The 16,510-nt window shown below is 37.2% G+C and overlaps 1 protein-coding gene across 2 annotated transcripts; it reads right to left on the bottom strand.

The window, feature by feature from the left end:
- Positions 1-1,396: 1,396 nt before the first annotated feature.
- pdzph1 (PDZ and pleckstrin homology domains 1) lies at positions 1,397-16,510 on the bottom strand. Of its 2 annotated transcripts, XM_077243305.1 has the most exons (14): positions 16,394-16,508; positions 15,676-15,768; positions 12,117-14,426; positions 9,921-10,088; positions 9,364-9,525; positions 9,183-9,284; positions 7,816-7,926; positions 7,307-7,372; positions 6,833-7,011; positions 6,593-6,750; positions 5,722-5,764; positions 5,331-5,517; positions 4,466-4,601; positions 2,598-2,830 (listed from the first exon to the last, which is right to left on the bottom strand). In XM_077243305.1, the coding sequence occupies exons 2-14, from the start codon at positions 15,731-15,733 to the stop codon at positions 2,731-2,733; spliced, it is 3,780 nt and encodes a 1,259-aa protein (XP_077099420.1). In that variant the 5' UTR covers positions 15,734-15,768; positions 16,394-16,508; the 3' UTR covers positions 2,598-2,730. The 2 variants fall into 2 exon arrangements, with proteins under 2 accessions (XP_077099421.1, XP_077099420.1); XM_077243306.1 differs by lacking the exon at positions 7,307-7,372 and having other exon boundaries at positions 1,397-2,830; positions 16,394-16,510.

Raw genomic sequence — 16,510 nt, 5'->3', positions numbered from 1 at the left:
AAACTTGTGGCTGTCCATCCATGGTGTTTCCCTGCCTGTGACCCGAGACACTGATACACTCCAGCCGTTTGGAAATTGGATGACTAGGTGGAACTCTGCTTATTCTTTTCTTTTTTAACAGGATTTTGGTGGTGGCATGGCACATCTTAAAAAAAAAAAAAGTCTAAGAATAAAAAAATAAAAAAATTCAGCTATTTTAAAAATAGAATCTGCATTTAAGTGAAAGGGAATTATTCCTTTTATATATTTGTATACAGTTTATCTACATTCAGAAGCGCTGCATGCATGTGCGTCATGTGACAACGTATAAATCCTTATGTTCTGCTGCTTAAGCTGCTATTTGCGCATGTAAAAGTGAACAAAAATATTAGTTATTGATAATGGGTCATAGACACATCCATTCTAATTTAAGGTAATGTTGTCAGTTAATGGTTGATGATCTGTCAACGGCATTGGTTGTCAGTCAGGGGAAAAAAAGAAATGAACATCCCTAATGTGAGTGACCGCCTCATTTTAAGATAGGACCCCCCCCCCCCCCCCCCCAAAAATAATATAGGCCTACTGGCTATGCCACTACCACGTTCACCCCTTCATGGCAATGGTGTTCCCTGATAACTGTTGCCTCTTTTAGCAGGATAAAGATAAAAATATAAAAATGGTTCGGGAGTGATTTGAGGAACATGAAAAAGAGTTCAAGGTGTTGCCTTGGCCTCCAAACTCCTCAGATCTCAATCCGCTTGAGTAGTATCTTATGGGATTTTCTGAATCCATAAATCCGATCCATGGAGGATCCACCTCGCAGGAGTTAAAGGATCTGCTGCTGATAGGTGCCAGAAACCACAGAACGTGTTCAGAGTCCATGTCTCGACACATCAGAGCTCTTACACAATTTTACACAGGTAGGTTTAATGTTGTGGCTGATCAGTGTTTACATATTATTATTATTATTAGGATATTATTATTATAAACTTTTTTGCAAGAAAAAAAGCACATTGAGAAAAAATCTCTTTTCCAAGAGCGTCCTGGCCAAGATTATCAGCACACAACTCATGTAGGTTTAACAAATAACATACATCTATACATAGAAAACACACAGGCAAATTTAAAAAATAAAATAGGTAAATCAATAAGTCAGGCAAAGCATCTACAAACATATGTTTCTGTCTCCAAGTCTTTTAAAATCACTTTAAAAATGTACAATGAAACAACGCCCTGAGATTGAACTTATTTTGCAGATTAGATAGATATATATATATATATATATATATATATATATATATATATATATATATATATATATATATATATATATATAATTCATACAAAATATTTCACCCCTCAATGACACGACACCACTGACCTGTCAGAATATTCCAGAGAATTGTAATCATAAAAATTTATATTACAAGAACAATTTATGTGAGGTAGAACATAATGCAAGTCTGTATTTTGGCAAGCTTTCTTAGTAGCATAGGATATTAACATGCAATACAAGCTCTTAAACGAACATACTACATCAAATTCTAAGCTAATCATCAGGGAATATTTACACTTGGTCACTTCAAATGTTTCACTGACAGACAGCTATCCAAGTGTTAATGCATTTGAGATGGTAAATAATCCAAGAAGTGACCAGGCGTAAATACTCCCTTAATTTTGTAATAATTCTTATCCAACTGTAAACTGGAACTGAAAACACCCGGTACTAGTGAAAAATATTAATACAAAAAGCCAGAAATGTATCCTTATTTATACAAAGAATTGGAAAAATTCATAACATTGCCATACAAATAGTACAAATGAGCTAAGACAAAGCAGTAAGAAGTTTTACTGCGGGTTATATAAAAATGACTAAATGTTTTATGGAACTGATCTAGACAGCAAAAACCAAGAAAATGTGTATTATGTACAATAGCAGTGGCAGCATCTTCACATAGTTAGCAAATCCTGAAACATCATCAGATCTGAAAGTAGCTATGTGACACAAAAAAGTTTACAGGAATGCAGACCTGAATGCAAAGACACATATAACAAATTAATTCTTAAGTGGAACTAAAACAAGATTATGATAAATTACAATATGTATAAATGTGAAAGAGAAAACAGTTTAATGGGAACAAATAATTCATTCTTGAAGCTCTATATAACATAAGCTCATGTTTTTGGTATGCAATCTATTAAATGGCCGATGTCTGATGGTGATGCCCTAATACTGTATGTACATTTTAGTATGTGCTTCTACTTCTGTGCTTCTAGCAACCGTCACAGCGCAGCATGAAATGTACAGTATCTGGTTGCCATGGCAGCTTCATGCGCTCGCTGCTGCTCTGTTGTCATAAAAGCACTTGAATATTATATATGGAGTTACACTTATTTTAGATTTGATCATGAGAAGACATCAGCAGATGACTTAATTTCATCTTCATTTTTTAGGTAATTTTTAATATTGTAATTTTTAATATTATTATCAAATTCTATATTTTTGTTAAACAAATGCAGCACTTCAAAGCCAATCTCCAGATCACGTCAACATATGTTTATCAAAACGGTAAAGATCCTATCACATCTTATTAGTTACAACTGATCTTTCTGGTTTTGGATCTCAATGCCAGTGTGGTGTGATGCAGTTCGTCTGCAAGGCTTTACAAGGAATAGTATCTTCAACATCACGTTCCCTTCCCTCCACCGCTAAACTTGTTGCGAAACGCCTCGTGATAAGATCGGTCTTGTTCACATTCTCGTTTCCTCAGGTGGGCGACTCATGTAGTCTTGAATTGCTTGATGCAATGGCAGCCATTTTCCTATAGAAGATTTTATTGCACTAATCCATCTAGGGAAACCGTAGAGAAAAGGACCATGTTAATTCATCAGTATGATTTCTTTGATTCCTGCCAATTCATCACTGATGATGATGACAGACATGCATCCAAATTTCACAAAATATTATTGGTTAAACACAATTGTTTCCCACGGACAACAGGATTTTCACAACGTGGATTCAACGCGGCCCAGATGTGGGCCGGATCTGGGCCGACACTATGTTGCTTTCTGGGTTAGTAGGGCTGAAAACGTCTAGGTTACGACTTTAACCCTGGTACCATGAGAAGGGGAACGACACGCTGCATCTTGGTATTTACGCAATGGGGAATGCCATCAGCATGACCGGTGTTTGAGGCACGTGTAAACAAACAGTGGTAATCATTGGCAGACGGCCACCAATGACGTCACACGCAGAGTGCGCATGAGTATAAAAGGGTGCCTGAGTTACACGTCATCAACTCTTTTGGCAAGCCCGAGGTTTGGCAATGAGATGCAGCGTCTCGTTCCTCTTCTCAGGGAACTAGGGTTACCTAGATGTTCACGAGTCGAAGTGGAACTCGTCTCATGGCATTGACACTATGGGGAAACAATACCCACTACGCCATGCTAATGGAAGACCTGCCTCCCTAGGCTGTGAATATGCACAAACAATATGCACAAACATCAGCTTATGTCAGGCATATCTTAGCAGTATTTTGACAAAGGGAGCAGCCTACCGAAGGGACAGCAACACAGTGTCTTCCCAGATCCGGCCCACATCTGGTTTCCACAGGGGCTTGATGTGGGCCGGATCTGGGCTGACACTATGTTGCTGTCTGGGTTCCCAACTACAACCTTCGGTATTACCACATCTATAGAAGCACTCACCAAATGGGAGGATACATCCCTTCTTCAAGACCCAACAACAGTTGAGGAGCTCATATGAATTGCCCATCATACCTCTGTTCACCTTACTCTACCCTACTTGAGCAGCCTTCCAAAGGGAGCATACAATGTGCTAAAAACCCTGAGGTTTAGCACCTCAGTATAGATAGAATGGGTAACCACTTATTCTCCTGCACAGTCTACATCCTTCAGTATTGCTACTCATCCAAGGGAATACATATTTGCCCTTACTCAGGAAACAGAGGTAAACAATAGCATTACATAAATCAGTTTGGCCAATAACTCTCCTCACCCAGGCTCAAAATCCCAAGGAAGCGCAGGGGAGCTACACCTATAAAGACTTCAATGTAACGGGGAGAGAGCAGCTTATGGCCTGTCTTGAGTGAAAACACCCAAGACTGAGTTTAGGCTCAAAGCTTTCGATTTGATCATTTTATGCACTTTAGTTCAAAAGGAATGCACTTTTGCTAACAGCCATCCTAGTTTTTTGCAATAAACAATATTACATGGTGCTGCCTGGCTTGTGGATTTTTTATTTAAAAAAAGAATTTAGATTCAAATCCCTATTTGTTAAAAATTATTATTGCCTAATTTTGGTGCAAGAAAGATTGACAAGCATTATAAAGTGGACTTCATGAAAAAAAATGCTTAAAAAAAGTTTAGAAAATGGCAAACTTTAGTCTTTTTAATCTTTTTGAACTATTTATTTTGTCTAAAAATATTGGCATTGCCGAACAATATTTAAAATCTAGTTCATTACCGTTTGTTCTCATTTGCGTTCTCTGCACAGAGGTAGAACACTTTGAACTCTTCAGATGGAGGTCTGAGTTCAATCGTGGATCTTTTGGACCCCAGCGGCTGATCCCTTACTGTGTAACCATGCAAGTAGATTCCTCCTGCAATCAGACAAATGGAGACATTAGTCATAGCATAGCTAGCTACTAAAATACTAATAACAAACATTTGCATACTATTAACAAGAAATTATATATATATATATATGAAAATAAATAAAACTGTTTGTTTAATATATACTAATCAAAAGAGAATCATTTACAGGTCTCCAGGCTGTGACTAAAGCAGTTGTAAATGAGAAAAAAAAAGAAAAGAAAAAAAAAGACAATCATGTTTATGACAATCAGTGTTATTTGTGCTTGATTGCAAACTGGTTATTGATGCAATAATTCACATTCACAACAGAGCTTTGTAGCAATGAATATTAAAGCAATGAATATTTTTAAAAAGTTGACCGTAAGGGAGAAGTTTTGTTTGAGAAATAAAACTCAAAAGGAAGGTGACGTGGAATGTGTAAAAAATTAGAAGCAGTTTTTATATCCATGTGAAACTTCAGCCTCTGCGATAGATCTTCAAAACTGATCCACAGAACTGAATATGAGCATGGATAAACGTGCTTCTTGAACAATTCTCTAATGTGGCAACTAAAAGAAAACAGTATTTTAAACTGTAAAATGTTTAACTTCAGGATCCATTGGCTCCCTAGTCATTTTATTTGATCTGGAGCCCTCCTTTATGAAGAGATAATTCACTTGTGATTTCGTCTCATTAGCAGTCGTACAACAATATGGCAGTTCAAACAGTTGCACTGTGAAAGTTCCCAGACTTACCGATGGCGCAGGTTGAGCGAAGGCTCACATAGAAATAGAGGCATCCATCTTTCAGCACACAGTAGTGCTGCACCCATGAGTCCTTGTTCCTGTCCAGCTGGTGGAGCAACCCAAGGCATTCTGGGGTCTTGACTGCCAGCGGGGGCAGATTCGAGTTGTGTCGAGTGACGTCCACCCACACGTGATTCTGCTTCAACAATCACCATCATTAGCATTACTACCATAACAACATCCGTCTCAATCAGCCAATGGTATTCTGTTTAGCAAGAAACTGATTAATTAATTGATCATGTGCATTTACATTAACAGAGCTGTCATAAAGAATGAAATACCAAAACTATGTGTAATAATGCCACAGCAAATATATGTACATAAATGAGTAGGAAGTTACCTGAGTAATGGGATGAACAGCTCGACCCATAGCCTCCAGCCACCTGAGAAACAAACAAGTGCAAACTGCTTATTTCAAGTTATTTGTTATTTAGCAGATGGCTTTTACATACGTGCGTTATTAACTCGCCTTACATTAATCGTCTTAATCAATTGGACAGCACAGCATTTAAATTAGTTTCAATTTACAATTTGAATTAACATTGCAATTACAAGAAAAAAAATATCCTAAACTAGGGCAAAACAAACAAACAAACAAAAAAACAAAAACCATGCAACTAATAGCTAATAAGTAATAACCTCATATTGATTAACTAATATGAATCACTGCCATGATAATGCTTTGTAGGACTGCAATGACCACACCACTTAAATTACACATACGGCTTTTCTGTAAAGCTGCTTTGAAACGACATTAGAAATGAGTATTGAGAAAAGCACTATACAAATACACCGGACTTGAATTTAGAAATAAACGAGAATATAAATAAATATACATTTACTTTGATGCAACAGTCACAGTCGCAAGATATTAAGACTTACAGTATTTTTTTTTTTTTAATCTTTATCTTTATATGAGTTCATTTTGTCTTCCTGCACTGGCAGATTCGAAAAAACGTTAAAAACAATTAAGTGAAAAAGTCTGCTGGTGCAGTGACACAAAATACCCATTTGTTACAGTATGTCTTTTATACCAAGTCTGAATTTCTAATGCAGTTTCTTATTTGATTAAAGCAAATTATCATTTTTTGCACACTCTCATTAATATAAGGTTCTATTAATCAAAAATGTTTACAAAGTTTTAGCTTTAATAGCTTTAACAAATAACAACAAAACAATCTCTTAATTTCAGAAAGCATGTATGTCCTCACCTTTTCATCTCTTGGTTTGATGTTGCATACAAGTAGTAAACTCGGTTCCCAGAGACAGGGCAGCATCTGAACACAAACGGCTTCCCTAAACTGGTGTCCGCCTCCACCTGCGCCCCTTCCAGACTCACCACAGACAGAGCTCGGCTCTTCCCTTCGTCCTGCCAAGGAGAAGAAAAAGTCACTGCACATTCAGATTTTCCAGGTTAAACCCTTCTGGATAAAACAGAAAACTGAACTTACATGCTTGTTTCTGTAGTAATAGAGGCAGCAGTCGTGTCTGAGCACAAACCACCTCTTTCTCCAGCCCTTCAGCAAACTGGATTGAGTTCGCTTATGCAAGTAACCCCTGCATGTTGGCCGTGGAGTGTTCGGCATGCGACCGATATCCGAGCCAATGGTCAGAGTTAATATGTCTGGGCCTTTAAACATAAATCACAAGAAAGAAATGTGACACAAAATAAAGTTATACAATAGCATCTGCTATTTTGAGTTCCAGTCTCACAAGAGCAATGCATTCCCATATAAATCATGAAGGATGTGAGCATGATTTGACTCAAAGGCTGGAATACACTACACAACTTTTAAAATCTGAATAGATATCAAAGGGGTGTAGATGGACAAGCCATGTAATGCCAGAATTAAGGCTAATAACGGCTGAATACAAACAAAAGAATAATTAGATATAAAAAGAACAATGAAGATTAGTTTTCATACCCGGGAGAGGTGTGAAAGGTTTGTCGAGTGAGAACAATAGAAACGTGAATGGGACAGTTCGCCACACTAGACATAGACAATAGAGTGCAAGTGGGTGTTTACAAGGCAATAAAATATCATTTATGTTAGCATCTTATCAGCCTTCTCTAAAAACTCACATGACATGATCTTAGAAAATGTTTCATAAAATTCATAGTTTAAGAGACAACATCCTCAGATTCTAAATGAAGAAATACAACGCTTGTGGCTTCAGCTTCATTGTGTTGCTAAGTTGCTACACTACAGCCACGTCATATACATTTAACAAATATATTGTTCATTTTTTGTTTATTTTTGTTTTTAATGTTTGAGATTATATATCTCCTTAATAATAATAGTCTGAGTAATTCTGAGTCTTGAACTGTAAACAACAGATTATTTACCAGTGCATGAGTGTGCCTCCAGATATTCCACTAGGATTTAAAAATGAATAACAATCTCTAATAATGTTGTCTGAGTGTCCAGCTTACCTTGCCGTGCGAGGTCAGCTGCTTCTGAGTGTGGTACACTAGTGACATCAGTGCCGTTTACTGCCAGCACATAGTCTCCAACCTGCAGCCCTGCCTCCTCCGCTGCTCCATCTGAAGCAGAGCACACCAACATCTTCATCTTACTTCAGTCCAGGTCTCAACATTTAGAAGAAAAGAGCTCATAACAGCACACTGTTACTCAGATTCAAACTGGATGAATTCCTGCACTGTCCATCTGCTCAAGGTTGATAAGGGTTTTAGTTCATAAGTGTGAGTAATGTGAGTACAGAAGGCACAATAATAGAGCTGTTACAACCTGAGGACGTTTTCACTAAAAATCTTCCCTGCTAACAGGGAACGTTCTCAGAACTTAGGCTAACGTTCTGGCAAGGTTCTCTCAAAGTTATGAGCAAATGTGCATTCAGTAACATTAATAGAATGTTTGTTCAAAGTTGCCTGGTCTTTAATGACGTTTGCAAAACGTTAGCACAAAAACGTTATTTATTCATCATTAATGGAAGATTTTTTTCTGAAACATTTCGGTAGTTATTACTTACTACACGTTTCAAAGCATTCAGAGAACATTCAAAAGTTACATTCCCAAAATGATGAAATTAAGATTCCCTTAATGTTTTCTCTAATGTTTGCATAATAATAAAAAATAATAAACATTTAAAAAAACTGGACTTTTTGAACATACAGAGAACATACATAAATAACATTTTCATAACTTAATGGGAACATTAGCAAAAAGTTCTAAGAACATATTTTTGTCTGCTGGGTTAAGGCTAAAAGTGTCTCTTAGTGTGAAAATTTTGAAGCAAATTTAGCCATGTGTCACTCCTAATTTTAGCACTTTTTAATACTTAAATTTAATGGTAAAAATAGAGTCTAAATGACTCTAAAATGACTCAAATTATCCAAAGCATTCCTGCCGTTGCCAATCCACGTCACAACAAAGTAAACATATGAATATTATAATTAATCTTTCAATTGTACATGAAACACAATTTGTATAAAAAGCAAGAATGAAGCTCAACCTCTAAACCTAACCCTCAGTAGGGTAGAAGCAGATCTTACAAAAACATACAAATGATATTTCAATTCGCCAAAATGAGAAATAGTTACATCATGACATTTTTGGGGTCTTCCCGGAAGGCTAATTTACCATGATATTTGAACAACAAACAAAGTTGTTTTTATACTTTTAGCAAAGTAATCTAGAGTAATCCAAGTAATCCCAAAAATCTAGAATCCCTACAGTACATTTACCTTATGCATTTGGCTGATACGTTAATTCACAGTGATTAACAGTGCCTTCAAACTATTCCTTTTTATAAAATATATTTTATAAAACTATAACTTACTTGTATCCACCTCAGTAACAACAATGGGTTTGGAGAACTGGATTCGGAAGCCCCAGGGATACTCGCCCATGCCTTTACCGATTTGGACTGTCCGCTCACGAACTGAAATATATAATGCATCTTTAAACACTGTAAGTTTCATTCTATGATGAATTTTGGCTAGAACTGGCTAAGAACCCACTTGCTACTGGTCGGGTACGGCTGGTGAGACTGTCATTCTGGTTAACATCATCTCCATGGTATATCCATGATACTGAGTGAAACGTTTCTGTGTAAAATCCTCTGTCCTCAATATCTCGCATTGACATGTCCAGTGAACGAGTGTCCTCAGAATTCATTGTGTCTTAATGACAGAAAAAAATCAGATTTTTGATCAACATTTTGGTCAATATTTTGTTAGTCAATAGTTATTGTCACAATACATTTTTCAATACACATGCTGAACTTCCAAATATATACCAGAAATCATGGAAACCAAACACTCTGGCTGTGAGCTAAGTTCAATGTGAACTCAATGGTTACACTAAGGTTTAACAAATAAAAGAATCGACACCCAAAAGGAGATATTTAGTCCAGTAAAGCTTGCAACCAAAAAGGAGTTTGACAGTCCTACCATAAATAGTGTGGAATGCATTTTATATAATTAAATTTCCTGCAGAGCATTGCAGGTTGCACAGAAACTTCCTTAGAAATCAATCAGACTTTTCACAATTAAATGAGCATTATGTAAGTGATTACCTGATTCGTCTGTGATATTGCTAGTTATAGAACTTCCTCCTGCAGAACTGCGTTGTTTGCTATCCTTGAAGAGCTTACGTCTCTTTGCCCAGTGGTCTGAATGTTCCTCTGAATCTTTATGAATGGAATCTGTTGGAGGCCTGAGGTGCTCTTTGACCTCTAATGAATCTATGATTGATAAACAAAAGAATAGGCTTCATTGCAGGAACAGTGTGAAACCAAAGCCAACAAAACAATGTTTTTGTGGTTTTCATCCGGTTGTCATATTCAGGCCCAGATTTTGCATTGGACATTAAGTGATGACCCAACACAGTGGCAAATTTGATATTTGTGAATATAGTGATGATTATATGCATGATCTGCATAGGCCCAAACATTATGCACATGATTTAAATTACAGATTTAATAAGAACATTTACCATTTTGGTGTCTAAATGTCTTTAAAATTGGTTTCAGCAAATTGGGGTCAGCACAAACCATGATTGTCCTTGCTGCAATTGAACCTGCATTTTATGAAATATGGGTAATCTTTTTTGTACGTTGCATAGTTTTATTAATGGTTGTTGAGGATGAGAGGGTGTCAATCAACCTGGCCATTTATATGGGTACATAGCTTTTGATGTTAACATTATTGGGAGCATTTCCTCTTTCAATTTGATAAGATAATTGAATCTGAACTATGCACTCTTAATTATACTTAAAGGGATAGTTTACCCAAAAATGAAAATTCTGTCAGTATTTACTCACCCTCATGTTGTTGTTCCAACCCCGTAAGACTTTCGTTAATCTTCGGAACACGAATTAAGATAATTTTGATGAAATCTGAGAGCTGGATCACTCCTCCATACTAGTCCATTGGCTTCTTGAGGGATTGAAACTTGCCGGCCTCGAAAAGTAATTAAAGACATCGTTAAAATAGTCCAAGTGACTACAGTGGCTCAATATTAAGTTTATCAAGCGACGAGAATACTTTTTGTCTGCAAAAACAAACATAAATAACGACTTTATTTCAACTATTCATTTCCTTCTCTTTGGGCCTCTAGTCAGTTAAACTAGTGTAATTGTGTAGAGCTACGTCACACGTAGGCTCACTATTGGCCGACGCTGGTCATGTGGGTGATGCGTGTGATGTACAACAACAGATCATACGCTGTTAAACTAGTAAACTGCCTCGAGGCTCAGAGAGAAGGAAATGAATAGTTGAAATAAAGTCGTTATTTTTGTTTGTTTTTTGCGCACAAAAAGTGTTCTCGTCGTTTGATAAACTTAAGATTGAGCCACTCTAGTCACTTGGACTATTTTAACAATGTCTTTAATAACTTTTCGAGGCCGGGTTAGGTCCGAGGTCCAGCTCTCAGATTTCATCAAAAATATCTTAATTCGTGTTCCGAAGATGAACGAAGGTCTTACGGGGTTGGAACAACATGAGTGTGAGTAAATACTGACAGAATTTTCATTTTTGGGTGAACTATCCCTTTAAGAGTCGGTACAGCACATATTCTTAATTCTGTCTGATGTGACACTGACTGATGCAGTGTTGTTTTGTTTCATTGCTGGACATGAAATGATTTTCATGAAGTCTTGAATGAATTAAAAACGGCTCTAATGAACATTGTGATTAGGGTGGACATTTCTATTACCCCAATAAGGAGGACACTTTGCATAATTCAGTGAAGCTAGGATAAAAACATCTCAGGTTACGACAGTAACCCTGGTTCCCTGAGAAGGGGAACGAGACGTGGCATCATGGAGTGGATGATGGGGGATGCCTTCGGTGTGACCAGAACACGTGCACCAAACACTCCAATTATTGGCTGATAGCAATCTATCACGTCACGAGCGCCCGTGAGTATAAGTAATTTAATGTTAAGTTAAACATAACATATTTTAAATAATTTATTATTTATATAATTGGATAAAGTATAAAATAGTGTTTATTTTAGAAGCAGGATACGTTTGCTTCTGGCTCATGGCTGTGGTAGTAGGTGGACATGATATTGCAAAACCTCCATCTGTGAGAGAGTGAACAAGTTACAGTAGCTTTCAATCTCTCTAGCATTCAGAATTATTATTACATATTATTATGATTATTATTTTTCTACTTTCCACAACCCTATTAGGAGGAAAGTCCTTATGAGGTTGTGACCCCCCGATGAAAACCAATGTTAAGAAAGTATAAAATATTTCAGTGCTCACTTTTTGAAGCGCTTTGCCGTTCAGACAAATCATTTTTATAAAGTTTGGGTGTCATACAGACATCTGCACTTATTTTATCCAGGGATTCATTTGTTTGCACTTCTCCAGGCTGCTGACTGGGTGTGTCCATCTGTAAGGTCAGCTCAGAGTTTGTAGAGGTTGTGGTTTTTTGTGCTTGGGATAAACCCTGGAGCTCTTCCACAGCTTCTCTGATGCTGCCCAGGTCCTCTATTGGAGACCCAGCAGGGGACTCACTCACAGGACTCAAAGTATCTACTGGATGTTCCCCTGAAATGTCCTTATCAAGTGAGAAGCCATATTTGCCATGTAGAAATCTCTGCTCACAGTCCCCAGTGATTATTGTCATTACTGAACCTCTTTGTTTCTTTGGGGCGTAAGCCTCATCTCTGTAGCACATGATATGATTGACACCATTGGGTGTTCCTTCATTGATTTTTTCTTCAGAGTTGCTCAGTGAAGGTGGGATGACATGGATAAGAAGTTCCCTTTGATGGCTGTCCATGGTGTCAACTGGCAAAATCGACTCATCCAGCTCCACCATCTTGTCTTCAAAGCCACTTTCATTGACTTCATTCAGCTCAAGTTGGCCCGCTAAAGTGCTGTCTAGATCAACAAACATCAAACCAGCAGCAGCACCATCCGAACCCGGTTGCATCATCTCATCTAACTGTGCTGTCCCATGATGCTGTTCACTTCTAAAGAAGACTTCTTCTGGACTCTCATCTGACCTGAATGGATAGAACGGGTTTTTGATTGTGCTGTAAGCCTTACATTTGGGATTAAATGAGTCAGGACCAGTTGTAGAGCTCGAGCTTGGTCTATAGCTGCCGCTACTGGAAGATTTGCGGCTCTCGAGTGGACGAAGTCTTTCGTCTTCGAGGTAGAATCTCCCCCTCCTCTCTGCTTGAGAGGGAAGGGACTGCATGAAAAACGAAGACAGTGTGCCAGAAGAAAATGACTCTCTGTATGAGGGAATGCTCTCTCTGGCCTGACTCATATGATACGCCACTCCTGGGTAAGTCTTACGTCTTTTGGGTGGTATGTCCATGTAGCCTGGAGGATGCATTTGGGTTTGTAGGATAGCAATGCTGTTATTGCGCAAACGAGTCTTCCTTTCATGATTGTCAATGAAGTTTTTAGTGAAGGAAGATCTATTCATTGAAACTCTGGGATTCATGAATAAATGTTCCTGAGGACTCAAGTCGGATAGGTGTTCACAGCACCTGTTGTCCGCATCCAGTGTATTCTGGCATATACACTCTTTACACATGGTAACCTTAGATGCTGTCTGTGTGAAATTAGTGTTGTCATGGTCAATGAATTGTTCTTTGGAACTGATTTGACACGATGCAACATTTTCTGCAAGAAAATCCACTGCGCTAACCTTTGTATCAACAAATTCATCAGGGGGAGGGATATCCCATAATGCGTCGTTACTGAGACTGGTAGGCAACGGCAGCTGTCTCTGACGTTGCCAGAAATCAGAGGGTGATGAACAACAGGAAGATCCATCAACCAGTGTGAAATCAGTGTCATTCTGGCCACCTGCATTACCCCAACCAAGGTTATTTTTACAACAGCTTTTACGGCAATCCACTTCTTCGGGCTCGTCCCATGAGCAATGACTATTAGAAGCATGTGTTTCCTCAGCATTTAGCTCTGCAATGCTAATCTTATAGATAACATTCTCATTGACATTTAGTTTGTAATCTGCTCCATGTTGGTTCCATGAATAGACTGTGGGATTTCTTGAATTTTGTTGTTTTTCAGTTTGGCTTCTAAAATGAGTCTCTTCCACTTTGTCTTTGCGTGTTTGAAGAACAATAGTTGTCTTGATATTTGAATCATCTGACGTCACTACTTCACTGATCTCAAGCCTCATATTTGGTGTCATGCCCTTGACCTTAGTGGTTGTGACTGCTATCACACTACTAACTGATGCTCTTACAGAAGCCTCATGGCATCGTTCAAACACAACTCTGGGAGAAGTCAGTCCAAAATTATCAAAGGTCACAGAATGTGTTATTTTTAACCCTGGATCTTTGTCCACTGGTTCCAAGTTTGACTTTTGTCTGTCTTTTTTCTCTTTTTCCTGGAAAAAATCTTCACAACTCCCTGGTCTGTTTTCTTTCTCCGTGGTTGGAGTCTCGGTCTCTTTCTCATCTTCAGACTCTGACAATATAAGCTCTTTACAGAAAGAGTCAGTTTCTCCTTTCTCTGCAACTTCCTCCCCATGAACCTCAGTGTCCACCATAGTGTGCTTTTGAAAGTTAAATGGAGATATGCATTCTGTACAAAAATAAAAGAGGTTTAGATGCATCACATTGCGCATGCATTTCTTGATATCTTATTTGTTACACAATCCTTTTAAAGGAAAAGTCACATTCATTTTACAGTAGTAATCATAAAGTAGCTTAAAATCACTATGGAATCAAAATGGACTATTCTTAAATTTGTATGGAATATTCCAGTATTTATTATAAATGATTTATCCGTGCACATCCCTCATCTTCTCTGATGATGTGTTTACTGGCGCAAGGGTGGGACAAAATCAAGCCCCACCCTACATTTGTTCTTGTTCCAGAAGCCGTTTCACTCAGATTAGAGTTGTCAAAAAGTAAAGAAAAGATAGAGAAGAAAAGACTATCACAACATTAATTTCATGCCGACTTTAACCTATTAAAGAAATTATTTATAGGCATACTGGCCCTAAATGTATTTGGACACTTCAGCCACAACGGTCTCGATATCTGGATGTCATTGCGAAAAGCTCAAGCAATATTTATTTGAAAATGCCTCTAGGTTTGATATTTTTTACAATTTACTTTGTATAATGATTTTTATAATGTGTGGGTTAGTGTCATAATACTTTTCGGGCCAATAACTCTTACATTCCAAAGGCCCGATCACACCAAGAACGATAATTATAAAGATAACTATAATGATAACTATATTAGTGTCCACACCAGTGCACAATATCATTCTGTTTATTATAAGTACGTGCTGCAGTTTTATCATCTGTCGCTTCAAATGCTCGAGCTCTTGTGGATTCTGATTGTTTTTATCATTTATCAGCTGGAAAAAAAATTGCTCTGAAAGTGATTCCAACATTACAATTTCTCTGTGCCATTATCGTTATAGTTGTGGTTTGAACTCTGTGGTATGAACTATATCTTTATCAATACCGTTATACTTGTAACAGGCCTTCAATATTGTGAAATGCTATATTCTAAATTCTGCATTTCAAATTTATTTTTGTAAAAATATAAGTTGGTGCATTTACTTGCATTTTAGAGATTTTTTCCATAGTACTTTTAAAAGTACTTATAAACCAGCAGAAATTATCATAATTATATAATTGTATATAGCATTTTTTCCAAAGCACGTGTTTGTGTGACGCTGAGTGCTATATAAACAGGCCTAATCCGGCACCTGTTTGCAGGCTGTGCTGCAGGCATGGGTTAAGCGTGAGTCAGACAGTGTTTAGAGGATTATTCTCCACACATGGCCTAGGAGCCACATATAGATCAACACTCACGTTTACTGCTGCTGGAGCTCTTCCTCTTGCGGCTGTTCCTCCTCTTCCTCCTACTCATTCTGCTGTGTGATGTGACATCTACAATCCTTTCAACTAAAACATTTAAAAAACATGGTGCAATTTCATCATCTATGTTATTGTTTATTTATAAATTTATACTAGTGTTCATTTTGAATTCTTATTCAGTCATAAACTAATGACTAAACTAATTAATTAATCCAAACTAATGGTAATTTGTAAAATTGTAAAAATGTACTATTATACGTAGAAATCAACATTAATAAATGCTAGATTAATAAATGCTTTAAAAATGATTACTTCATAAATTAAATAATTTCAACAAATTGTTTTGAATATGTTGTTGTATTCAGTAGTTTATTTTAAATGATCCGGTTACAAATTATTTTTTTTAAGTCCAAATATTCTTTGTGCTCTCTCAATTAATATAATCATAAAATATGTATGCATTAAATTCAGTCAATAAACATTTCCCTCTTGGAACAGAAATCACTCCATAAATGCAACAGTTCATAATTCAGGTTCTTTAATTTCATTTCATTGATGTTCTGAATTAGTTTTTTGTGGAAGACGGGAAATACGATGAGAGGTGTTATGTGTCTGCCTCACCAAATTTAGCAAGAGACAGCAAAGTCCTAACCTTGCCGTGACAAACACTATACCTCGAAAGAGAAACATCCAAACAAATATATATTCTTACCTTAAGGCAGTCTGGAAAGTTTCCACAGCGGTGTCTTTAGAGAAGTAATGATGAAAATGGGGTATTTGCACAAACAGCAGCATTAGTTGGTATCAGAGCACTGCTCCACTTCTTATT

The sequence above is a fragment of the Siphateles boraxobius genome, unplaced genomic scaffold, assembly GCF_051911475.1.
Source record: "Siphateles boraxobius isolate OS27281-9 unplaced genomic scaffold, OSU_SipBor_1 25, whole genome shotgun sequence".
NCBI classification, from domain to species: Eukaryota; Metazoa; Chordata; class Actinopteri; order Cypriniformes; family Leuciscidae; genus Siphateles; species Siphateles boraxobius.
Note: the sequence above shows the minus strand (reverse complement) of the source record. Positions and strands in the feature narration are given on the sequence as shown.

What these genes read in the sequence shown, in the direction of transcription:
- pdzph1 (XM_077243305.1), bottom strand. Translation starts at nt 15,733, where the DNA reads ATGAGTAGGAGGAAGAGGAGGAACAGCCGCAAGAGGAAGAGCTCCAGC. An exon ending in AGCTGACCTCGCACGGCAAG is followed by an intron (nt 7,373 to 7,815) that starts GTAAGCTGGACA and finishes GTCTATGTCTAG; the next exon opens with TGTGGCGAACTGTCCCATTC. An exon ending in ATTACTACAGAAACAAGCAT is followed by an intron (nt 6,751 to 6,832) that starts GTAAGTTCAGTT and finishes TCTCCTTGGCAG; the next exon opens with GACGAAGGGAAGAGCCGAGC.